Consider the following 27,021-nt stretch of genomic DNA (forward strand, 5'->3'; position numbering starts at 1 on the left):
TTTTTTTTTTCAATTTATATTGCTCGTTATGTGAATTACTCGTTATGAGAGGTACTCGTTAAGTGAGGTTCGACTGGAGTTAGGAAATTGTGAACTGTGTAATTGTGAGAGGGGGTGTTCAATAAATTCACTAGATCCAATACGGCGTGAAATTATTTGTCGCATGTCACACACCCAACACGCGACAATTTGGTGTCAGAAGTGCTTTACGAACTTGAACACGCCTCGATTTAGGAAGAATTACTGAATTCAGAAGTACATCAAGTGTTATCCTGCAAAATGAAAAATGGACACACAACAGATGTTGGAACTCCTACTGAAAAAACTGAGGACCAACAAAGAGGAAATCATGGCAAAATTAAATGCCAAGCAAGCTAAGACGAAGGCCAGCCATAAAGAGTTGCTGTCCAGATTGGAGGCTGACAGACAGGCCGAGTGTAAAGAACTGAAGCAATGATGGGCACCAGCCACAAGGAGATGGTTGCTGAAACCAATCCAGAAGGAGACATGGAGACGATGGCCTTCCAAGAGGAGGAGGCACGTCTAGAAGAAGAAGAGCCGACCTCAGTGGACATGAAACCTGAGGTGGCAGAACAACGAGTGGTACCCGTAGAAGACGCCACATTGATGCCGGTTGGAGAACCGAAGAAGAAACGGCGTAGGGACCGAAAACTGGCCACAGAGCGCCGCCGCCAGGAACCGAAGGATAAGACATGGGAAAAGTGGATCCCAGAAGAGACTGGCCGTCGCCCGCAGAGGGACAAGCCACCGTGCAAAAGTGGCAGGGCAGAAGGAAAACGTCAGGAGAAACTGCACCATGGTTGTGGCTGAGAGAGCAACCCAGAGAGTAGGGCTGCTCAGGAAAGATTTACGGATGCACCATGAAGGAAAAAGAGGAACAAAGGACCGAGGCGGCAAGCAGCCGCTGTACATGAGAAAGAAGAGGGAAACTGTGAACTACATTGAATGGTGTGGATCAGAACAGCGATCACACCTGGAAAGTGGAGAAACGAGCAAGAAGACCGTCAATGGGATTTTTAGAGGAAAGATCATGAAACACGTAGTTGGTACTTCCAACAGGTAACAAAAAATAAGAAAATGTATCTTGTGGAGGGGTAGACCCCCTCCAAAATGGAGGGGATACTGCTGTAACACGCGGCAACAGGAAACGGTATAAAAAGCCGGCTGAGCAGTATGTGGTCAGAGAGCGTGTGATCAGGAGTGACACAGTGCTGATCATGAAGTAACCGGTCAGCTTCAATCTAGTAGTTGTCAAGTCGGGTTGTATCGAGTGCATGGCAGTGACTACAGGAGAAGAATTTGTGATACTGCTGATGGCAGTAGTTAGGAAATTGTGTAATTGTGAGAGCGAGTGTTCAATAAAGAAGAAAGCAGTCTTCTGGGATTTGGCACCGTGTATATGTGGTGTTAACTGACGTTTCGGAGGAACATATCGCCCCCATCTTCAGGGTAGAAGAAAAAGTATAAGAAATCTGCAAGCGACAACACCGTGAGAAACGGTAAAGCAGTCTGCTTTACCGTTTCTCATGGTGTTATCACTTGCAGATTTCTTATACTTTTTCTTCTACCCTGAAGATGGGGGCGATATGTTCCTCCGAAACGTCAGTTAACACCACATATACATGGTGCCAAATCCCAGAAGACTCCTTTCTTCATAGTCACCGCCGTGAAAGCCTCAAATCTTACGAGCGTTCAATAAATTCACTAGATTCAATATGACGTGAAATTATGTGGCGTGTCACACACCCAACACGTGACAATATTAATGCATATTAAAGAGAATTCTTTGTGTTGCACTCTCATCTGACTTGAAATGAACAGAGGACATTTCAGACACCTGTTGTAGCTATCGTGTGCCCATGGCTCGATGAGTTGTGTGTTGGCTACACCAGGGCAGGTAGGATTCAACAAGGAGATATCAAGGAGGAGCTACTGATGAAGGACCTTCAACAGCTTGTCATTGTGATGCTGACAAACCTAAAGAAGCACCAACCTGTGAACTAATGTGAAGCCCATTGCAGTTCATACAAGAGACCAAACAAATTGAAACAGATGATACAGATTGTGGTAGCAAAGTCATGTCAGGTGTACAGGCAATACTGGCTACTGAGCAAGTTGAAAGAGATGATGCAAAGTGCAGTGGCAAAGTCATGTCAGGTGTACAGGCAATACTGGCTACTGAGCAAGTTGAAAGAGATGATGCAAAGTGCAGTGGCAAAGTCATGTCAGGTGTACAGGCAATACTGGCTACTGAGCAAGTTGAAAGAGGTGATGCAAAGTGCAAGGGCAAAGTTGTATGATGTGTACGAGCAATACTGTCTTGCTACAATCAGCTCCTGAAGAGTAAAAGATCAGCAAAACAACATATGATCGGTTATTAGTGTGAGATACACAAGCCATCTTAAAGCACCAATGAACCAGTCTATATAATTCCACAAGATAAACTGCTTCATTTTTAGGGAATTTCTCAATGTTATTATTAGAAAAGAACAGTGTTATTATCAAATACAATATAATACATAAAAAAATTATAGTGAGCCTTCTTGAAAAAATTTCAGATATAGTGAGAAACAAGTTTCTCTCTAAGGTGGATTTGATGTTCCTAGTTGTAAACAAATCAATCCCCTTATATGTTGCCAGATGTCGCAAATGCTGGACCTGTCCTCAATCCCTTGCAAAGTAGTTATCATCCAAAACTGACAATCCTACCCTCCGAAACTCCCCTGTCCTGTAACATACACTTGGGAATTTTGTCTGCAAATCATTTATTTCTTTAGCTCACATACACTTCAATAAATGTTATACACATTCAGAGCTCAACGGCAGTGTTCTATATACAGCAGACAGTAAAGTAACCAGACACAGATTATACTGGTTGCAGATTATCCAGGGGCTTTTGTTTAGAAAATTGACTTGTGTCCAATGTCAGGCTTACTTTTTAGAAAGGAGCAATTATAAAATGAATGGCGCTTTGTTCCACATTTAAATATGTACTTGAAGGAAGCTTCATTTCATATTTAACTATGTACTTGAAAAATGAAAATGGTCTCCTTTGTCCCTTTCAGAAATCACACTCATATTTCTAGCAATAATGCCTGAACCAATGTCTCTCTAAATGTATGTTTCGTTTCATACGTCACAATTCACAAGTTTGTTACATAATCCTTTTACTGATCATCTGGGATTTTGAATTATCCAAGGAAATTAATTTCCCATCCACCCCAGACAATGAGGAATCTAGTGTATTCTATGGCCCAAATATAAAGTCCAAAATTGGCCCTTAATGTGGATTGTTTACTTTAAATTAACATTGCCAATATGACTGATAAAAACTGTAGTACAGAATCCCACTGTCAGTTAAATTTCACCTGACACCATAAAATGTTTTAAACCACAACGAAGGTAAAGTATGAAGTTTATTCAAATAAAACCCATTTGTGGTGTAGGGGATCATGTGGCTGTGTGGATGACACAAACCAAAATCTGACCACAAGCTGTGCAACAGAACAATCATATCAGGGCAAAGAGGATTAGTGAATGCCTCAACACCCATGGGACCATTTCTAATGGCCTCTATTCCTTCACCCAGAACAATCCCTAAATATGTTTCATTTAAACAACTTTCATACATCCTAAAGATCAACACTTTTTTGTGTGTGGGCATTGAAAAACAATGTAAGCACCAAACCCCGATGTTCATGGGACAGACATATAATGCTAATGGCCTTTGCAGTGCAGCTTACTCACATCTGGAATTACTCCTAAACTTGAACAGGAACTCCAAGTGGTTACTGCAACATTAACTGAACATGGTTCATACAAGCAATATTCTGAAGCTCCTGCATAATTGGATATGCAATCAGTCCGTCTTATGTAAGTTCCTTGTCTTAATTCAGGTAAAGGAGAATTACTTCCCAGTACTTCACAGAACCAGGCATGTCAACTGACTGCCTAGATACCAGCTGGTCTATACTGGAACACTTGATATGGGTCATACCGTGTCTGTTGGTCTGCAGCAAATGGTCGTCCAGGCTGGACATCAGCTCGCAAGATCACGACACCTGCACAATATTATTACATTAACAGATTAAAATTCTTTACCCAGTCACAGATCTTACAGAAATAAGTTTCAACAACACAGACTGGAGTGAACTAGCTCAGTGCTGTCTAGTGGCAGAATTTGGTACCAGTGATGTTGGAAACACTGAGCATTCTTTTTGCTGTCTACAATGAGGTGTGAAAACAAGTGACATGGTGGCCAAATTGGACGAAATTTTCATATCTGTGCACTGTACAATGACTGACAGCAGGTATATACAAGAATTAATTAAACTGAACTAATTCATTCAATTCAGTTCACATTTGGTAGCTGTTCAAAAGAACAATTTAATGACTATCTTGATTCATGAGCTCCCTGCAGTTTCTGAATTTGTATCCTGCACAAGATTCAGCATTATCTACTCCAGAGAACAATTCAGTGGTTTAGTTTACTCATGGACTCAAAAGTTTGATTCACAGTCAAACACATGACACACAGTTTTGATTGAACTGGCCACTTTGGGTCTCAACTGTAACATGTGATCTTGTTTCTGAGTGGATCATACTGCATAATCTGGATTAAGTCCTAAAACAATGTCTGCTTATACTATAGGTTATGAATGTTTTTATTATATACATGTATTCTTTATTCATTCTCATGCATATTATATTTTCGTCTACTTTCCTTTCCTGAAGAGACAAAGTAGCCTCATGTGAACCCTCATTGCCTGTTCTGCATGTTTCAATTTTCGAACCAACCCACCAATTTTCACAAACACTGAATGAACATAATGCTGTCAGAGGACACTCTAAAACAATTTTTAATTTTTTTTTCAATTAATAATAGAATGGTGGATGCACAAATGTGAGATGGGAGCAAAATTAGAACCAATTAACATTTTTTTTTTCCTTGGCACTACAGCCCCAGTGGTTTTTCTAGATCTTACACATACGGTAGGACTCCTTGGGTGAGTGATCAGCTTGTCGCAAGGCCTCTACCTGTAGACAAACACAGAAAAACGCACACAAACATCCATGCCCTGAGTGGGATTCGAACCCATGATCCTGGCTTCCAAGCAAGTGAAGACAGTGCATGTCTTAGACCGCTCGGCTACCGTGACCGGCAATTAATATGATGTAATGTAATGTAATGTAATATAAGCTTACCAGAATCTTGACTGCTGTTGCTGGTAAGGATCTGTGTTTTCATCGCCCAGTAAATGAACATTTTTTCAATACTTCTGTGGTCACCAAAATCTGATATTTATAGGTTCTGGATGTCATGTATCAGTATGTTCATTCATTTCAGGGTTTCATCAAGTTGCAAGTGTTTTCCTTTTCTACACAGCCTTTTACATTCTTTCATATGTCATCCTGACATATGGTGGAGAAATTTCTAACCAGTATCAATATGTACTCTGCTTAAAAAGTTCTATTTCATTCCAGTAAAAAATCTGCTGATGATGTAGTCACTGCCTATGAAAATGTCTTACAAGGCAGATGGGTTAAGAATCATACTTAAGTCTTTTTTAGTCGGTTATTTTATGATGCTGTCAATATCAAGACAACATTGTCAGGTGACAAGATAACTGATATACTTCATGGGATTAGGAAGGAAACGGTCATGGAATTTGCCTGGAAAGACTGAGAAAAATGATGAGAAACCTCAATCATGATAACCAGGGACCCAGCTAAGATTCAAACCAAGCACCTTCTGAATACAAGTTTAAAGTGTTACAGCCACACCAACCTGCTCGGTCACATTTTAGTCTTAATCTGATCCATTACAATTAATAAAAAAAAATGTTAATATTTCTGCTTGGAAATGTACTTACCAGATGGGTTTACTTTCACTTTTATCTTGGTTAGTGGTGTTAAGACCCCATAGTTGACATCTTCATATAGATCCTGTTGAATGCAAGACAGACTTAAGCAAATCTTACAACTCACAAAATCTCCAAACCAGAAAAATTCATAAAAAAGCATTCCTGGACCTTGGTAGGATGCAATATATTTTTATAAGCTGTAATCTGTATAAAAGCACTTCCATTTAGCAAAACCAAACAAATCTGATATACCTGAATTCTGTTCTGTGAAAAATTTGTTTATTCCTTGGAATGTGAAGTACATAATACAGAGTGACCCAAAAGTCAGTTACTTCAGCATTCTCACTTCACTGTCTTTGCGAACTTTGTCCATATATTAAAATTCACACTTTGAAGCCTCTTCATCTCTTATTATCATTTATTTAACACCACATGTTTCAGCCTAAATGACCACCAGGTGTACAAGATTGTATATGAAAGCTGCTGCTGTTCTTACACTGTTGTAAAATATTTTAAGTTACTTCTTAGAATTTCATGCTGTGGTTACTTTTGTTGTGCACACATGTTGCGGGTCTGGCATATGTGTAATATGGAATAAAATGTTATATTTGTGTTTTACTTAAAAGACGGATATGTTATATAACTGTTATTCTATCTCTGTGATTGTAATGTTACTCAGGTTTTTTGATGTGTTGGTTTCTTTCTTTTGTGCTGTGTACAGATATTCTGGTTGTTTCATGCAGTGGTTCTGTTTTTATATAGGGGGTAGAGTGTGTGTGCTGCTAACTGGTGTTCATTTCCTGCGATGTTTTGAATACTGGATTATGTGCATCAACGTTTGGGTCATTCATAAGTAAATTATTTTTACTGAATTTGTATACTATATGGTATTTTTCCTATGAGTTTAGGTATTTTCCTCTTTTACTCGTATGTGTTCTTATAAGGTCCACTGTATCTGTAATGGTTCCACATAGGCCACGCCATAGCTCAAGCGGTTATTCACTGGCTTCCCACCGCTGTATTCGCTATTTGTCCCTTGGTCTCCTTGACCTTCTATCATCTTAGCATGCTCCGTTACGCTAATGTCTACCATGACCTACCACACGGCACCTCTTAACAAAATCTCGTGTTCGTGTACAAACGCATCCCTCTATCCATCTCGAGCCCTACGGCTCCGTTGGGTTCAGGTTTCTCTCCACCTGAAGACATAGGAGGTATGTCAGTTTCCGTTACCTCTGCACGTGTTTCGGCCTCCGGCCATCTTTATTCTTTATAATTAGGTTGCATTCGGGGGCATAGTGAATAACCGTCTCGTTCTCCACTTAATTCATTTGTCTCGGTCGTATTTAATGCTGACAAACCATCATTACGCTCCTCAATAGCGTCTCTCTCTGCTATTCTTCCTGCCTCTCTCTCTTCCGCTGGCGCAAAAGTGCTGATTCTGCGGTTTGATTCAGTTGTCTCTTGTCTCTCGTACGGTGTATATGAGTATTGTGGCACGTACGAACATTGTGGCTTCTCTTCGCTGTCTTCCGACGCTGCATCACCTGAGTTCGTCTCTCCTTCCTGTCCAAACCTGGGTCTCTGCCACCTCGTTCCTTGTCTGTTTCGTCTCTCATATGGTGTGTATGAGTATGGAGGCCTCTTGTGGCACTCTTCTTCCGACACTGCGTTGCCGGAGTCTGTCTCTCTTTCTTCTCCCCCCTCAGGTAGGGGTCGCTGTTCGCGCATCCGTCACTTCATTTGTTTCCGTCTTTCACGGAGCTCCTCTCGTGTGGCTCTGCATAGTTTCAGTTGCTCTATGTGCAGATTCGCTTCTCTTTTCCCTATTTGGATCACTCAAGAAAGTGAAGTAGTTTTGTCTTTTTTAAATGTCCTTTCTTCTTGTTCAACCTGCTGACACAGGTGCCAGTGGGGGCATCTGCCCTCCCCTTCTACTTTTAGGAAACAGAATCAAAGTTGACAGAAGGATGTTGTTGTATTAAAGATTACTACTAATAAGTGAACTTGTTAAAAAAAATATATTCTTCTATCAGAAAATAATCTAGGGTGATGAGTAAAGATATTCTTAAATGGTTTAAATATAAACAAAACAAATTTTTCTGCCTTTCTCTTGGTTCTTGGTTACATTCATTATAACCTGGATGACCACAGAATCAGGTTCAATTCCAGACAGGGACAAGATTTCCCTCTTCTCTACAGCATCCAAGCTGGCTCTGGGGCCCATCCAGTCTCCTGTGGGTACTGGCAGCTCTTTCCCCTGGGGTAAAGTAGCCAAGGCATGAAGCTGCAGTCCTCCATTCATTGCTGAGGTTAAGAATGTGGGGACCTACACTTTCACTCCTCTATAAAACTTCATGGAGGGGTAGTTAATTAAGCACAAGGAGAACTTTTATCTTTTTATCCACAAATGATTTACTTGTTGTTCTGAATTTCTGGACCATGATCTTCATTACAAAACAATTTTTCATTATCAGGGAGTCCAAAATGTCATGCTTATGCAAGAGAATTTGAATTTGATTGACATTTTGGGTCTGCAGTACAGCAGTGATGCAGCTGTACACAGGTAACTTCTGATTCACTTCTCATGCAATCTTGTATGTGACTCAGCTTCACTGAAGTACAGCACATCTGTCATGTGATGATGGTGGGCTTGAAAGTGCACCAACACGGACAAGGAAAAAATACATCACCTAAACATGCAAATTTAATTTTCTCTATATCCCATTATGAGTCACAGGGTAGTGTAATTATAGGAGTAAACTGACATAAAATTAATTAGAAGGGAGTAGCACAGGCATTACAGATTTGGTTTAGAAGATTTAACTAGTTGGATTTGTAACTGGGAAGTATGTGGTTCAAATTGTAGCCAGGGCACTAGTTATCCTGATTGAAATTTCCATGATTTTCCTTAGTGCACCCTGGTGAAAGCCAAAGCAATATTTTAACATGAACCACCACGCCTGCATCATTACACATCTTTTCAAATCCACCATACCTTCTCATCTTAATTATCACTAGATGACATGTGCAGTTGAAACAGTGTTATTAAACAACTTATGTATATATTTTTTTTTATTTGCATAGTGGGGGGGGGGGGGGGGTCCATCTGGGTCCACTCGGCACGGCGGCCACTGACTGGCCTATTGTAACTGCCCCGGTTGATTATGATGGAGAATTTGGTGGAATCAAAATTGGCAGGGGAAACCAAAGTACGTGGAGAAAACCTACCCCAGCGCCACTTTTCCACCATAAATCCCACTTGATCAGACCTGGGTTTGAACCCGTGCCACCACAGTGGGAAGCCAGCAACTAACAGCTTGAGCTATGGCACGGCCTATTTATGTATAAATATACAAATCAGTAAACAATTTTAATTATGCAGTATCCAATGGGAGCAAGAAATTCAGACAAAATTCTGGCTAGAACGTTTAATGGGAAAAGGTCCTTTTAGGGACTGAGAGTTACAAGAGAGGATAATATTAATATGGATAGCCTGTTAGGATTGTGGGCATCCTTTAAATACCATATAGGGAATTTCATAAAGAGATTAATTATTGACTGTTCACATAACAACATGGAAATAATATGACCATGCTTTCCTGATGAATAAACAATACCCAGATACTCATATTGCATTACACTACAGTCATTATATTGGATACTGTGCACTGTCCATTTTATGGACAGCACGTTTCAGTAAATGGCTCTCCTTGCTCCACAATCACCCTCACCTAACATCTGGGGCTGGTACAATAGGCCAGAAGTGGCCGCAGTACAAGGGACTTAGTCCCACTCCACTAGCTATTTAAAAAAAAAGATATATCTCTTGGGAACATATTGCATCCATCTTCAGGGTCAAAAAGTAAGCCAAGCAAAAGACTAGCATGAAGTAGGCAGCAATGACAGGAAATGTATTCCTCCAAAACGTTGGTTGCCTTTCACTGAACTATATGCAGTTATATACTGAACTATATGCAGTTATATACCAGAAGACATAACTCTTCATAGCCACTTCTGTGAGAATGTCAAGTACCCCACAGTTGTCAAGAAATCTTCAGGGAATCACCATGCATCTTACAGGATGTTGCACAGTACCATACAACATCTGCAAATGTAAGCACCTGACACACTATGTTGGCTGTTGTCCATTGTCTTGGGTACATTTGGAAAACACAATGCTTTGAAAACTGGATGCATTTCCCCTCACCAAATTTAGGAGGGGGAACCTATTCTGTTGGGCTCATTAGGAACTAGTCATAATCACTGGATAATGAAAGAAGTTCCAAGCAGAATATATATTCTGCTACCACCAAATATCATCAACAAGGAGATAAGAACAGAACCACATATGCAGTTCATGGTTGACGCAGACTTCATTTCTGTACAAAAAGAATATATATGCCAGAATTGCCAAACTCACTCTTCAAGATATTCTCCCACTACACTAACACATTATTTCCATCATCCTGGCAAGTTACCGACACCAGCAACATCAAAATTTTAACCTGTCTGTGTAGCCAGCTCAGGACACCATGTTTGGATTCATCATCAGTTTGAAATTTCTGTCCTCCTAGGTAAAACTTCATTGATCCAAACAAATGAAAATCACTAGGGAACAAGTCAGGGCTGTTAGGAGGGTGGTTCATGATTTCCCAGCCCACGGTTGCCAATTTAGCCTTCACTGAATTTTCCATGCATGGACAAGCATTGTCATACTGTAGGATAGTATTCTTCAACAGTTTCCCAGAACACACTTTCATGATTTCCCCCCCCCCATCTGATAGCTGTCATGACTTCTCACAACCTTCAGAAAACTTACTGTACCTACCATGTGATATAGTCTCTTCCTAAGAGACTTCACTTTCATGAAGAATATGATGAACCAGTGCTGTTCTACACTATGAGTGACAAAGTCTGATACCATCTTGCACTACATCTAATGCACAGAAGTGGGGGGCACAGTCACCAGTCAGGCAGTGAGTGCGGTGCTGCTAACGGTTGTCCATAGAAGGGTTTTATTTTTCTGGTGCATATCTTCAGGAAAAGTCCAGGTTAACCTTGAACCACCTTCATAGTTCTAAACATCCCCCAAGACAATGGACAATGTCCAATATAATATATAATACCTACACCACTGTCAAAAACATTCAGATCAGAAATATCTTACTTCGACATTATAGCCACCAGGGTTGAAGAGGCCCAACTCTTTTAATGTGACAGCAACATCTGACGGTGTGCCATCTGTGCGACGATTTACGAAGGCCACAGCATATGAGAAGAAATTCTGGTAGACTGGTGTTATGGGTCTCGCCCAGATTTCAATGCCGTTGTGCTGTAAAAAAAGAAATAGCATGATACTGAAATGGATGTCATGCCAAAAATTTGAAAACATGAAAAATAATAAATGAACATTTATTATAAACACAACTAATAACACCTTAATTGGCATTATGGACTTCTGGGATGTAATGCTCTATAGTTTGGTGAATGTGTACCAATGTTTCAGAAGAACTTGCTGCTTCCATCTATAGGGTAGAACACAAAGGTGGTTCATGTAAAATGTTCATATCAATCAGCAGAGATGCAGTGTCACATCCCAAGGACTGGAATCTCAATGTTCAGTCACAAGAACTTCAACACCCACAACAGCATCTTAAGAGCTTAGACTGGATATGCAGAGAACATACAGTATGATCACATACATAATTTTTCTTCTAAATTTACTCATCACAATAAACCTATAATTTCTTATTCAACAGTACATTAATCTCTGCATGTTAATACTGCACTGTTAAATATAAATATACGAAGGGGGACCCAAAAATAACCGGAAACGACCTGTTGCGCGCGCATGCTTTGTAGTTATGAGTTGTGCTGCTAGGTGGTGTTAGCTGGGGGTCTCCTGCGACTGTTAGTGAGCTGGCGTCAGTCTGAGTTAAGTGGTTTGTCTGTGGTGCTCTGTTGTGTGCGTTCCTGTTTCAACCCTTTGGCGATTAGTGAGATGGCCGACCAGAAGGAACAAAGAGTGTGCGTGAAATTTTGCTTTCTGTTAGGGAAAACTGCACTTCACTCTTCAAGTTGCGGCAAACATTCACGCGGTTTTCTCTTTGGTCATCTCCGAGCAAGCGAGGAACAAATTTTGCAGACACCCGTCTCATGTGCAAACCTTCGGTTAAAATTCGCTGGACTGTGCTCCATGAGATGTTCGTTTCCTCAGAGTGTTGGTCAATGGTCTTTCGATGATCTTCATCAATTTCATGCACACGCTTTGTTTTTCTGGTCGGCCATCTCACTAATCGCCAAATGGTTAAACAGGAACGCACACAACAGAGCATCACAGACAAACCACTTAACTCAGACTGACGCCAGCTCACTAACAGTCGCAGGAGACCCCCAGCTAACACCACCTAGCAGCACAACTCATAACTACAAAGCATGCGCGCGCAACAGGTCGTTTCCGGTTATTTTTGGGTCCCCCCTCGTACTGACACTTGTACTTAATCCACAAATACGTGTATACCAGCACTTTTCTTTGTGCCACAAATATACTGGAACTTGTCTCTTTGTACCTACACATAAATTGCTTTAACTTCCTCAATACGTCCCTGTACTACAATATATGAGAAAGTACAGAATGAAAAAAGGGCTTATCATCACAATAACTGCAAATGCATGGGTACTACAAGCACCTTAATGTTTTGCTCATTCTGTCATATACATATTGCCATGTGTTAGTGAGCAGACATGGGGTTTGGAAAGGTAACTGGATTTACTGAACACTTATAACTCGTAACTGCACATCATTATAATGTTCTCACTGGTTTACACACGCTAAAGACCACTGTAACTACATCACACATAAAGTCTTCTAAGCCTTCACTGGCTGTCACTTCGTAACAGCTCCCAATAATCAGTATCCCTCTGCTTCCAGGCTCATGTTGTTGCTGGCTGGCTACTGTCGCTCAACTCTTACCACGGAACTATCATGCCTGCAGGTTCTCATTACATAACCTCAGCACAGATTACACAGAAAACACCGTTTCCAGCAATTCTTCTATTATTGTGTGCATATCCGTTGCCAAGGACATGTGCTTAGCATGCCAACGTCTAGTAACGGTCAGATCTACAAATTCCAATAATCCAGCTTTTCAGCTGTCACTTCACAGTATAAGATTTTAGTTGGGAAATGTCCAGGAAAGAGACTGCATGTAAAACAGAGGTGTGCATGGTTAGATACTACAGATGTTGAGGGAAGAGAATGTGAGGTTTCAACTGGCTCAGGATAGGGTTCAATGGTAGGCTTTTGTGAATATGGTTACAAAACCTTTAGATTCTACAGAAGGCAGAGAATCTGGTGATCAACTGAGTTAACTATCAACTTTTTAATATTCTGTACTATATTATTAAATAAATCACACTTGCAGATCCAAACATCTGAAGTGTGCATAATTTTCTTAATCTCTATGCTCATTCGCTCAAGAGACATGTTGTGCACGCAAATGTAACATAGTAAGGACAGTGTAGAAGCCTGCAGTCTTTCCGTCAGGAGTCCTGTACTCACAGCTTCTAGTTTCCACTGAAGGCTTAGAACAGTATAACAACATAGCACGGCCCAAACAACCAGATGACACCGAAGGTAGGATTAAATAACAAAAACTCACATTTAAATAAAATCAAGATTATAGAACTACTACATAACACCCGTAATAAATTTACAGAATCCTATTCTTCAAGCAACGGAACCATGACGTGGTAGACATTCAACTTCCTTAAAAGAGAAGCGATATCAAGAACACAAACCAAATTGGTTCTAGATTTTAACAAAGTTTTTAAACCATACTAGTAAATAGACTAATTATAATAATTTATAAATATTTTAATAAATTCATGCACATTGCTATAGTTGTTAAAGGCTAATATTTTATATTCATGACATTGTAATTGTAGCGTCTGTATGTATTGATAATGACCAATGACATGTAAGAGCAGTTTTCACATGTACTAATATGTCCCTCTGAAGATAGTTCCTCTGACCGAAACAAGTCAAGGATGAAAAATTAAAAAAGAAAAAACATTTATAAATCACACTGGACGGCGTTAATAATCTTTTATTTTATGCTCATAGTAGATTCATCATAAACTGCTTTTAACATCTCTAATGTTTCACCTGGCAATTTCTGAAGTTTAACACAAAATTTCATATTCACTATCTGTTCCATTGTACGCTCCATTTTCACATCTTGACTAAGTTAATGACGCACACTGATCTAACAAGCTACTGTTCAACAAATGGTGAACACAGCTTATCCAAACTTTCCATGTGAACTCTGTCTTGCTGCATCACCTAATTGTACAAGTAACAGCATTACCAGATAACTCCATATGAAATTAAAAATGAGTCTTGAAACTTATTTGCCCAACCTTGTATGTTTCCTAACACATGGTCATCTTGCATTCAGAATCATATTCTATTCAACTACACATAGTAGTACACTTCAGTGCATTGTGGAAAAATGGCTACTATCATAATTTACTACATGAAACTAGAGAACATCCTCATTCCCATACTCACCCTCAAAATTGCTCCAGAATCTTGTCTCAAACTCAGAAAGTCATTCTTGCATATTCCTAGTATATTTCAGTGGTACCAAAGAATCCAGCACACTTATAAGATTTCTTCATTAGAATCACAGCAGAGGGAACTTTGTTTTTGCAAAGTTTCATTAATTCTACAACAAATTCCAAAACATGAAGGAGCACCCCTTGGTTACCCATGACTGCCCATTTGTCACATTCATTTCTGGACGCCTCAGTGAAGTATGTCTACCTAACAACAACTTCCCACTGGCAGTTTGTTACTCTCAGTTTCATAGACGTACCTTATATATTCTGCGCCCTTGATAGCCAAGGGGATCTTGATCTACTGCAATGATCTTCTTGTTCTGGAGTATAGCTTTGTACTCAGGTCTGATTGAACGCAGATCCACAGACATGAGGAGTGGTGCAGCCAGAATAGCCCAGAGAGCCATCTGCGTCTTACTCTGTTCATAGCTTAATCCAAAATTCCCAATAATCAGCTGTTAAACGATGACATAAAATGTTAGAACCAAGTATTGAGCAACGGGTGAAGTGCTAGAAGAAAATGCTGAAACAGGTAGGTATGATATAACCTTGATTAAGTTTCTTATATTAAACACATGACAACATTCTAAAACTTGGCAGCTTAACACATGAACACCAAGCTCAACATTTAAGCTACCCCTGTAGACACACCTTAAAATATTAATATTTCAGTGAGATAACGCCATACAGCAGTGTCCTCCTCAGCAAGCTCAGCTAATAGGCAATTACCAGAATTCCAGAACACTGAAGGTTCAGTGCTGTGTTCACAATAGCCCTCTCCTCAGCCAAATGAATACAGTCCATGCCCTCCAAGCCTATTTCCCCTAAGATAAACAAACCCCAATTTCAAGTTTCTTTGTGGAACTGTGAATTTGATAAGCTGAGTAAGATCTTATATGGAAGAACTTCTATACTGACATCATTGGTTTGGTGTTATTGGAACTGAATATTTGACTAGGGAAAACACCAAACTGAGAAACATTAAATTAGGGGTTCCACTGCATGTTTAATATTATCCTCACATATACGCCTAACTTTTCCAAGTGGTCTCTTACTTTCAGATACAGTCATCCCTCTCTAACTGAAAATTTGATTCACTGACAGTCTCACAGTATGTTCCAATATCAACATGATCATTGTTGTCCAGTCAAATGATAACTGGCAATGCACATGTATAATGGTGATCTTTAGAAGCTCAGTCACATTAGCCAGCCATTATGGCAGTACAGTACTGTAATCTTAACAATGTTCAAATGTTGTTCATCACATTTTGCAAGCTTTTGAAAAATTAGTGAAATTATGAACCCTTCAATGAAAAGCAAAGCAGATGTTAAAATCTGCTTCATTAAAGAATGAATCACTAATTTATGACATTTCATGGAACCAATTAATGTTGATTAATGAGGAATGACTGTATTCATGCTGAAACAGTGTATACGTTCCTCTTCTCTCCCATCATGCCCTGCAATCTCACTCTCCCTTATATGAAATATCACTTGGCCAGGAGTACATATTATGAAGCTCTTCATTAAGTAGTTTTCTCCAGTCTCCTATTATTTCATCCCTCTCGGGTCTAATTTTCTCTTCAGCACACTCTTTCAAGAACCATCAGCCTATTTTCTTCCCTTAACGCCAAAGACTAAGTTTCACACACTTACAAAACAACAGGCAAAATGAATTTCACATATCTAAATCTTTCCATTTTTAGATAGCAAATGGGGAGACAGAAGATCTTGAGCTGACTGGCAGCAAGCATTCCTCAAATCTAACCTGCTCTCATTTACTTCATCAATGAAATGTTGATGTGTTGCTGTTGTTCTCACATATCTGAACTTGCCAAATTTTCAAAGGATCTCTCAGCTATCTTTATGTTATGATTCTATTCTGCATTCCGGTGATAAGACATTTCAATGGCATATCGTTTAAAATGTTTCCTATCTTGACACAGTGCTGCAAGTACTGATGAATGCTACATCCAGCCCATGTCAGAAATTAAGAAATGCCAATCTGAATGTGTAAGTTTGAAAAACTGGGAGGAGGGAGCAATTTCATTCTTTAACATCAGCACTGATACCAGTCTATTCATTTCCTGAATGTCAGACTTTTCAAACAAGAAGCACAAACCATTCAATGCTTCACTTTACAGACAGCATTTCTCATGTACTGCCATAAAGGCCACTCCATAGCTCAAGCGGTTAGTCGCTGGCTTCCCACCATGGCGGGCCGGGTTCGATCCCAGGTCTCGTCAAATGGGATTTGTCATGGACAAAGTGGCGCTGGAGCAGGTTTTCTCTGAGTACTCCAGTTTACCCTGCCAATCTTCATTCCACCAAATTCTCCATCATCATAATCACCCGGGACAGGCTACAATAGGCCAATCAGTGGCCGCCATGCCGAGGGGACCCAGTTGGACTCCACCCCCCACTAAGTGAATTTAAAAAATTTAATTTTATGTGCTGCCATCAGCAAACCATACAGTATATGCATGTAAGCAAACATTCCAAAATTCACTTTTTCACATTCAGGGGTGATGAAAATGTACACACTCATCAAAATCTTGAGATAAATATCTTTCACAATCACAACAGTTTCTCATATCATGTATATGTGAGTGCAAAATGAAGTGTATAAAAACAGGTAATCAACAAGCGAAGAGATCATGTGTATCAAGAACCCTGCAAGTGGTCTTTACTTTGGGACTAAGAATTTAGCAGGAAACCAGCTGGTAACAACATGGGATACTGAAAGTCCAGTAACTTCATGTTTAGCTTAGATTAATTTTAGGATTCTTAAACTGTGTGACACCACAAATCCATAAATAATGCACCAACTTATGTTACCCTTCCTCTTGGGTAATCAATGAAAAGAGCAATTCTGCACACTATTGCAGGTCCCCATCAGGCTGTATGGTGACAGCAGGAAACTTAGTGTTATGGCTTCTCTACATCTACAGCAAATTTTATGTTCCTGTACAATCATGAAAAGAACTGCAAACTGTGTTGCCTGCAGCAGCTATACTTTCCAAAAGTGTTTGCATTAAATCCTACTAAATTTCCAGAACACTACTGGAATACAACTACATTTCAAATAGTTCTTTAAGAATGTAGGATTTGAGGTTCTCACAGTGGTGATTATGAAGAGCACTGTGTTCAATCTTGCACAGCTACAGCTCTGCTGAAGAGGGAGGTTATGTTACTCCGAAATGTCGGTTGACTTTCAATGGATTACGTGGCATTATATCCCAAAAGACAGCACTTTTCAGTTGAGAACTTAGCAAGTCCCATTAGAGTAGTTCAGAATGCTGTGAGGGGTCACAACTCAAAATTTAAAAATAATGGACTAATCCAATCTACTCTAGCTAGTAACCACATGAGGCAATGGCAGTTATGGATATGGCTTATGGATAGTTTTAACCTCATTAATACATAACCTCATCACTCTGAACAGTGATGACAATATACTAATGTGGTACCTCCTCTTCTTCTTATGTAAAGCCTCTTCATTCAGACTCAATGTTCATGGGCTACTTTGTTCAGAAACTCACAATTCCAAAAGGCCCTAACAAGAGATTTCCTCTTCCTCCACAATCTGTGTAATCATAACACACCAAGAGTGTTGGATTAACTAAGCATCCTCACCATATCAGGATCATTCCAATGTCCTGGCCCTGCATTGGGAACAATGATGTCCTGATTGTTCCCATAGTAATCAATGATGCTCTCTAGACTTGCCCATGAATCCTGGATGTCATCAAAGTTACGCCACAAATTGCAGTGCTCGACAATAGATGAGTAATTTGGCTGTAAGAAGAAATGAGATTAAGACAAGACAGCATGACAAACATTACATAGTAAAGTTCCATTCAAACTAGCCATTGTTTGGATTTGAGATTATGTCCACAACATTTTTGAAACTGCCTCTCTGTAGAATGTATGTAAATTCATAACAGCAGCAAATGATAATGTCCAGGGATGCCAGACTATTATAACAAACCTCTCTGTTCACTTCTCTAGAGCTACAGGATTAAAACAAGAGAAGAGAAGGGAAAAAAGAGAAGGAAAGGAAGAGTGAAGAGAGGATGATGTAAAAACAGAAGAGTACAGAGGATGAGGGGAAAGAATAGAAAATAAGAGAAGAGATGGAAGAAAAGACAGTAAAAGGAGAGGACAAGAGAGGAGACAAGAGAAAAGGCTAGAGGACATGAGAGTAGGAGAATGAACAAGAGAGGAGAAGGAGAGAGGACAAGAGAAGAGGAGGAGGAGGAGGAAGAGTAGAAAGAAGACAAGAGAGAATAAAATGAAAGGAGATGAAGTGTAAAGAGTAGGGAAAGACAACTCCATCTCTCCCACCTATCTCAAATGACACAATGACCAAAGGGTGAAATCTTCTGGGCTATAGTGCTGTGTAGTCCACTGAATGTGACCTGATGCTTTGGAGGAACACACTGGTTGAATAAGCACGGTAAGAAACCAGCATGAAGCAGGTGGCAACTTGCTACCTGCTTCATGCTGGCTTCTTTCTTGGCTTATTCTCTGAACCTGAAGATGAAGGTGACATGTTCCACCAAAATATCAGTTGACTTTCAACAGACTACACAGTACAATATCCCAGAGACACAACCCTTCACAATGACCACTGCAAGAACCTCAAATCCTATGCCATGACAAATACTGCACAGCAGTACCTGAAATAGCATACTTTAACAATGCCAATGGTTATTTCCACAGCAATGTCTCAAGAGATACACAAAATGTCTTCCTAACAATAAGCTGATGATATTTAGATCGTCTTCTGAATTGTGACAACAGGAATCTGCGGCCTCCATCTTCAGGCAGATGGGGCAGCAGGTTCCTCTGAAACATCACCAACAACCAACACAACACAGTGTCACAACCAACAAGGTCACGTGCATCAACATCTCAAATACCACACAAGCCAGTAACATGTGAATAACTTCAAAAATTAAAAATTATTTATTAACACATACTTGTATTATCAATTAAACAGAATATTTTAAATTTTTTATTCTGAATTCTGGTATACATACAATGATTGATTCTTTGGACATCATGTGTAGTCCTAATTTTTATTTAAAAGGAAGTTTCAGAAACTGGACTCTATTTCAGCCCTCAGGTGAACAGCCTACTCTGTTTACTTGGGTATAGAGCACAGAGCAGTTCAAAACACAGTCTTAAATAAAAATCTGAATGATGGATAATGTCCAAGAAATCATTCACTGTATTAATATACAAACATCACAAACTTTCAAATCTTATTTAGCATGCATGCTAGAAGACCTTTGCAATACTTGCTCCAAGCACAGATCCATGGGATATTTAGACTGACTGACAAGTGCACCAGAAACCTGACTTGCTATAATTTCTGAAGTTTAGGAAGCTTACCGACATTCCGGAATAAATCTGATATACAGGCCAACTGCAGGAGTAGACCATTGGCCGTCCAGTTTGGTTCAGATGAAAACCAAACTCAGGATATCCTGCAAGGGAAATAAGATGGTAAAGAAATAAACAGAGATGTTGAGGAGTGTGATCTCCTGGGCTGTGATAATGTGTAATTTGGATGGTTGAGAGTAATATACTGCCTCCATCTTCAGGATGTACAAATAAGCCAAATGAGAAATTAGCAATAAGCAGACAGGCAGCAAAGCGAACAGAACAGAAAACCCGTCCTGATACACGCCAGGAAGGAACTATGAGCAAGGCAATGGCAATGTGAACACTGGAACACTGTATTGTCACATGAGGCCTAACAGCTAAAATAATGGAGCCAGAGAAACGGCGCATAAAAACCAAGCCACGGGAAGGAAGGTGAGACTGATCAAAGATGTCATAAGCACAGCGCGTGGAAAGGAAGGAACGGTGACACACCAATAGGCTACTGGGGACAAGCAGCCTTAAGGAGGGAACAATGTACTGCATTTGCTCAGAGAAAGCACTATGGAGCCAGAGAAACAGCTATTGCTAGTTAATGCTTGCACACAACAATAAAGGAAGTGTCATGAAATGAGATGTGCTGCATACAGCCATTGCTATGGAACAATTGAGCAAACACATTTCCAAGGAAACAAATACGCACAAAAATAGAACTGTATTTTCTTTGTGGTCCATGCCGAAGGGCAAAGAAGATCGCTGAAGTCAGTGGAGTTTTGAGACAACAGCCTGACAGGACGAGCTTTGGAGCAAAGGAACTGAACTGACGTATTGGAATTACTGAGTGCAGTGCAGTGGAGTTGAAAGTCTGTGAAGAGAAGACTTTCTGTGTGCTACATTACCACAATATTTGGAGTGTGCAATTCAATGAGACTGTGTTAAAATCCATTGCCAGGAAACAGATAGTGGAGACTGTAACAGATTGAGGACACTAGTATTTGCAGCAGTGAACCATAAAGTGCTGAGATTAGCAATAGCACTGTATTACTTATAATTATGAGTTGAGTGTACGTGCAATAAATACAAACACCCAAGCCAAACCCGATATAATAGTCACCCCTACATGTGACATTATTATTATTATCATCACTATCATTGTTGTAGTTGTCAGTGATGGCATCACTGTCAACAACAATAATAATTACTGGTGGTGGTGTTAGTGATAATGGTTCAATTCTTATCTCTGAGTGCTTGCCAACAGCGAGCAGCCTATAACATTCCCATTTCTCAAATGGTATTCCAGACATGAATCTTAATTTAGTTGCAGAAGAGGAAATAATTAGTATAATTAGCAAATTAAAATAAAAAAACTCTTCAGGGTATGATGGTGTAACAAATAAAATTATAAAACTGTGCAGACAACAAATTAGTGAACCTCTAACTTACGTAATTAATAAGTCATTTACCATGGGTCTATATCCAGAAAGATTAAAATATGCAATTATTAAGCCAGTATACAAAAAGGGGAAAAGGCTGTTATAAGTAACTACAGGCCAATATCTATAGTAACTGGGTTTGCAAAAGTTTTTGAAACAGCAATTTTTAGAAGACTCAATGATCACATCGTAGAATATAAAATATTACTTTCAGAGCAGTATGGATTCCAAAAGGGATTATCAACTGAAGATGCAGTGTTTAAATTAACCAATGTAATACTTACAGCCTGGAATAGAAAAGAGTATGTAACAGGATATATTTTGTGACATAGCCAAGGCCTTTGACTGCGTTAATCATGATCTTCTATTAATGAAACTGCAGTACTATGGAGTGCAGGGTGTATTATTGCAATGGTTTAAATCTTACCTCCAATATAGGAGACAAAGAATGGAATTAAATTATAGAAATAACAAATATTATTCTTACTGGGAAATTGTTGGATGTGGTGTGCCTCAGGGATCGGTGTTGGGACCCTTACTCTGTAATATATACATAACCGATTTCTCCCTTGAAATAATTAAAATTTTGGAAGTTATTATGTTTGCAGATGACACAAGTATTCTTTGTACAGCTAAAGACTACTATACTTTAAAAACAAAATTGGATGTTGTTTTCAATCATATGTTTTCGTGGTTTCAAAATAATCAATTAGTGTTAAACCTAGATAAAACAAAAATGATAAAATTCACCCCAACAGCAGCATTCTTTTTTAACAAAAAGCTGAAAGAAGTAGGAACAATAACATTTCTCGGTTTGCAGCAGGACAATCATCTGACTTGAAAGGGACATATCGATTTTTTGCTTCACAAGTTGAGCACAGTTGGTTTTCTAATGCGCAAATTATCCTGTATATTAAATTATATAAATAGTCTTAAAGCTGTATATTATGCATATTATCATTCATTGGTGAAATATGAATCTATTGGTGAAATACATCAGACAGTCATAAGGTCTTTGTTATACAAAATGGAATGGCATGGCAACTAAGTCCTTTGGTATTGCAGTTTCAAATGACATTACTGTACCAGCTTCAGATAACAGATGAGTAAGGAGTATTGATAAATTGTAGCTGACATGAGAAAACTGAAGTGCTTGGAGAAGAACCTGGTCCAATGCCATTTTATCCTCCACAAATTCCACATTGACTACCCTGGGATTGAAAATGGACCTCCATGATGAGAGCTACAGGATGGCCATAAAAAGTGTACTTGGCAGGGGAAGAATGGGATTGGTCCATGACACAAGCATATCATCTTCATCAGAAAAAAACTGATCTGATGATTCTACCTTCTGGGATATAAAGCTGCGTACTTCGGTGGAAAGTCAACTGACATTTCAGGGAAATATATCACCTCCACCTTAAGGAGTGAAGCAACAAATCACCGTAAAGTAGGCAACAAGCAGAAAAACATAGTATTTTATAGGCTAGAATTAACTTGCAAGCCCACGAATCAGTTCCCACTGACTCTCTCTGAGAAACATAGTGAACCAAGAGGATACAAGGGAAGAAGAACTAAGTTGCACCCTGGAATAGGCAATTTGTACACACATGGGTACACAGGAGGACAGAAGTCATAGGGCTGTAGTCATGTAGTGGGGGGGGGGGNAAAGACCGGCTCAGGGTTGAGAGGTGCCCAGCGTGGGCACAGTTGGCACCCTGACAAAGTCAGTGTCCCTGGGTCTATGTGAAGATGGAGGCAATATGTTCCTGTGAAACATCAGGTGACCTTCACTGGACTACACAGCGTTACATCCCAGAAGACTTCAGAGCCACTGCTGCAAGAACCTCAGGTCTAAAAGAACTGATCTGCTTCATGTCCTTGCAGTCTCACCTCGATCCATCTCACGAGGATGGGAATAGCAGCCATCCAGCTTGACATAATCAACATTCCAGGTGGCAAAGGTCTCAGCATCAGTTTTCAGGTACCCCAGTATTCCTGGATAGCCAGCACACGTGTAGTTCCCATAGTCCTCGTAGATCCCAAATTTCAGCCCCTTTGCATGAACCTGTAGAAAAAAGGCACAGCTATAGGGAACAAAAAACAATTATCAAACTGTGACCATTAGATAAGGATCTATATATTTTGACATTTAGAAGCAGAACAGAAGCAGTTTCAGTACTTCACATCATTAATAATCATTGGTGGAGCCCTAAAACCAAAAATTCTGAGGCATCAGATTAAAAGAAATGGGAAAAACCCATGATACAGGGGTGTTTTTTGCCATTTACACAATGACAGCCTTGCATTTTTAAATACACAACTGTAAGATAAAAAAAAGTCACAAAAATCACATACTTAACATAAGTTGAAGATCCTGCATCAGACAGATACAGAAACCTATAAAATGTATAATTTCTTACCTTTTCATTGTACACAAACCTATTTTTATACTTTTAAAATTCTCCTTTCAAGTATTTTCATGAATATATTATTCTATTACTGAATTCTTTTACAGAAACAAAAACAGGGGTTTTCTTAACCACTACATAAGACTGACAATGCCATTTTAAAAGAGGTGCCAGTACAATGCCCTGGCATTCAAAAATGCGTCAGGGCACTGCCCTGGATCACTCTGCCTTAACTACAGCCCAGGTAACAATTCACTGGGTTACAACTGTCTGCTTGCAAACATTTTATTAAAGTGAAAATTACCATCTTCTAACACATTGTTTCAGATGAATGTACTACCGCCATCTTCAGAGTCAAAGATATGCTAAGCAAATAAATAGCAAGAAGCATGCAGCAAGATTGCTCAACATATCTTCAATCATAAATATGCAGGCAGTACATTTCTCGAAAATTCAGTGAACTTAATAGAGACTACACATCATAACATCCCAGACTGTAGAACTCTTCATAGCCACAGATGTTAGAACATCATATACAGCATTCTATTATTTATGTAAATTGTCCAATGAAAACGAAAACTGAAATAAGCAACATTTTCCATGAAATTCTTCAATATAAAATTTTAATGAAAATCTGTTCAGATGTCAGCAGATGAAAGCATAGGCTGAGCACAACCAACAGGTGCTCTGCAAAGGTTGAAAAAACACTTAAGAAGTGCATGGATAAACTGCAAACCAGACAATCCATATGCAGATAAGGAATATACTCTACTAAGAAAGGTTTGTATCTGCAAAGGTGGTTTTAACTCCTTTATGATTCTAATTCTGCAAGTTTAGGTGAGTAAAAACAGGCATGGACATGACTTTTGAGCAAGAATGGTGCATCCACTGCAGTGCTTCATGAAGTATTTGTAAACTTCTGTGTTTCTGTAAATTAAAAAAATAATCTTAATGTGTAATGGAGCCAGGATAGTTCCGCTGGCACAGCAAGAAGCTACAAGCTGACCCACTGAAAAACTGGCGTTCGATTCCTGGTTGGGAAGAGATTTTTGTCTTCTCCACAGTGTCCAGACTGGCAGCCTCCTATCCAATGGGTTCTGGAGATTTCAGGGTGCCACTTATCTCTGTCTAGTACCTAGGATATATGTGGATATATGTCTCCATTCCCACATACATTTTCATGGCACGGTGCTTAAGTAATTTATCTTCATGTGTAAACTACTGAATAAAATACAATCCTTGAGAATATGGTTATTCTTTTTTGATGACACTGGATAGCTGAGGAATGAAGGTGCACTTTCTAAAATAACAGTCAACATGAATAAATGAGAGAACCCATATACATACATGTGTTATACAATGATATTCAAACTGTTAGGTTATCGTATGTCAGTATGTACCAAGCTGTAAGAGTATGGCATTAATCTTAAATGTAATTTGTTGGCTGTGAGTGGGTGGGAAAGCTTCAAGCAGTTAAGAAAGCACTGGAACACCAACAAAAGGTGATGAAACTAAGGATACAGAGGTATGAACACATGTAACATATGTATGGCAGCAGGATTCCTTTGTGAACATCAGAAATGAACATGTTCACACTGTAACATCTTATAACTTACATAATCTGAAAGATCATGAAGACCATATGGGAACCTCAGCTTGTCAGGTACCAGTTGACCAGAATAACTTCTCTCTTTCTCGAGCCAGCAGTCATCAATGTTGATGTATTCATACCCCACAGCTGCATAGCCTTCCGACACTACGAGGTCGGTCATAGTACGGAACAGACGATCACTACAAAAAGCAGTATGTGTACACAAAACTCTTTTGTGGACTGTTATGAACAGAAACCCAAGTCAGATCTATCAGATATCACAAGCTTATCTACTGATGCTGCAATGGCAGTGTTTTTTTATCACAATTTATTTATTTATTTTTACAGCATTACACAGATCATATACAGTGTGTTTCACGACTTTAGGGCATAACTGCAGGAGGTGATTTACTAGGTCTTTGTGATCAAAAAAGTTCATATAAACATGTGTCTGATATTGGACAGTTACGGAGTTATGACCATTTTAAACTCAGAATAGAAGGTAACGATTACTGACAATAAACGGAACAAAATAATAAACCAGCATAATACATGATACATTTAAAGTACGACTGTAAAGTTAACTTCGTGAAATTACCTTTAATTTCAATTTATTGGTGCTTAAAGCTGATTTTCGAAAATGCCACTGCCGGCCGCAACACAGGCTACCGCTCGGTTGTGAACCATGCCAGACATACCAACCCACCACGCCTTAGGCACCTCTCAAGTGTCAAAATAACAAAAACGCTCTGTCTGTAGCTAGCTAAAAATAGCAACCCACCAGACAACAGACGCGGTTCACACGAGGGCGTGTATGGGAATGAAAAAACGGTCATAACTCCGTAACCGTCCAAAATCGGACACATGTTTATATGAACTTTTTTGATCATAAAGACCTAGGAAATCATCTCCTGCAGTTATGCCCTAAAGTCGTGAAACACCCTGTATATATGACTATGATTCAGTTAAGGAGGGTGTATTCTACAATGTTCTCACACATCTGTATACCAAAGAAATTAGTTAGGTTACTTAAATGTGTTTAAATGAAACCTACAGTAAAGCCATTATAGGTAACCACCTGTCTGATACACTTCCCATTCAAAACTTTCTGAGACAAGGATTGCTGCCACTGCTTTTCAACTACACTTTAAAATGTGTCATTAGGACAGTCTAAGAAAACCAGGCATGACTGAAATGCAATGGTACACATCAGTATCTGGCCTATGTTGACAACGTTAATGTATTGAGTATAACATAAACACCATAAAGAAAAGACAGAAGCTCTAATCCATACTAGTAAGGAGGTTGGTGTAAAAGTAAAACAGAGAAAACTAAGTATATACACAGTGTGTCCAGGTTCTGTTAGGACTGTGATCATTAAAAATACAAGACGTGAATTATTTTCAAAATTTCACTTTTTTTATTCAAAATAGTCTCCTTCTGAATCAGTACATAGCTGGAATCGATTGAAGTTTTTGAAAACAGTCACTTTACTCCTTTTGTGGAATTGCATTTAAAACTGCGGTACATTCCCTTTGGATGTCCTGGATGGTGTTGTGACGGTCTCGTTTCACCACCAACTTAACTTTTGGGAACAACCAGAAATCTGCTGGAGCCAAATCTGGCAAATACGGAGGATGATCAATGGCTGTGATCCATTTTCGGGCCAAAAAATTGCGCGTG

At 39.3% G+C, this 27,021-nt stretch overlaps 1 protein-coding gene across 8 annotated transcripts in view; it reads right to left on the reverse strand.

The window, feature by feature from the left end:
- Positions 1–3,776: 3,776 nt before the first annotated feature.
- LOC111868046 (alpha-N-acetylgalactosaminidase) overlaps positions 3,777–27,021 on the reverse strand; it is a 35,666-nt gene continuing 12,421 nt past the window's right edge. For all 8 annotated transcript variants that reach the window (XM_023858403.2, XM_023858396.2, XM_033752911.1 and 5 more), the window contains exons 3-10: positions 25,364–25,538; positions 23,230–23,404; positions 19,913–20,007; positions 18,149–18,310; positions 14,768–14,965; positions 11,056–11,220; positions 5,895–5,967; positions 3,777–4,082 (exon numbers count right to left, since the gene is read on the reverse strand). In XM_023858403.2, the coding sequence (XP_023714171.1) occupies positions 3,973–4,082; positions 5,895–5,967; positions 11,056–11,220; positions 14,768–14,965; positions 18,149–18,310; positions 19,913–20,007; positions 23,230–23,404; positions 25,364–25,538 (1,153 nt within the window). In that variant the 3' untranslated portion in view covers positions 3,777–3,972. The remainder of the gene's footprint in view (positions 4,083–5,894; positions 5,968–11,055; positions 11,221–14,767; positions 14,966–18,148; positions 18,311–19,912; positions 20,008–23,229; positions 23,405–25,363; positions 25,539–27,021) is intronic.

The sequence above is a fragment of the Cryptotermes secundus genome, unplaced genomic scaffold, assembly GCF_002891405.2.
Source record: "Cryptotermes secundus unplaced genomic scaffold, Csec_1.0 scaffold635, whole genome shotgun sequence".
Taxonomy (NCBI): domain Eukaryota; kingdom Metazoa; phylum Arthropoda; class Insecta; order Blattodea; family Kalotermitidae; genus Cryptotermes; species Cryptotermes secundus.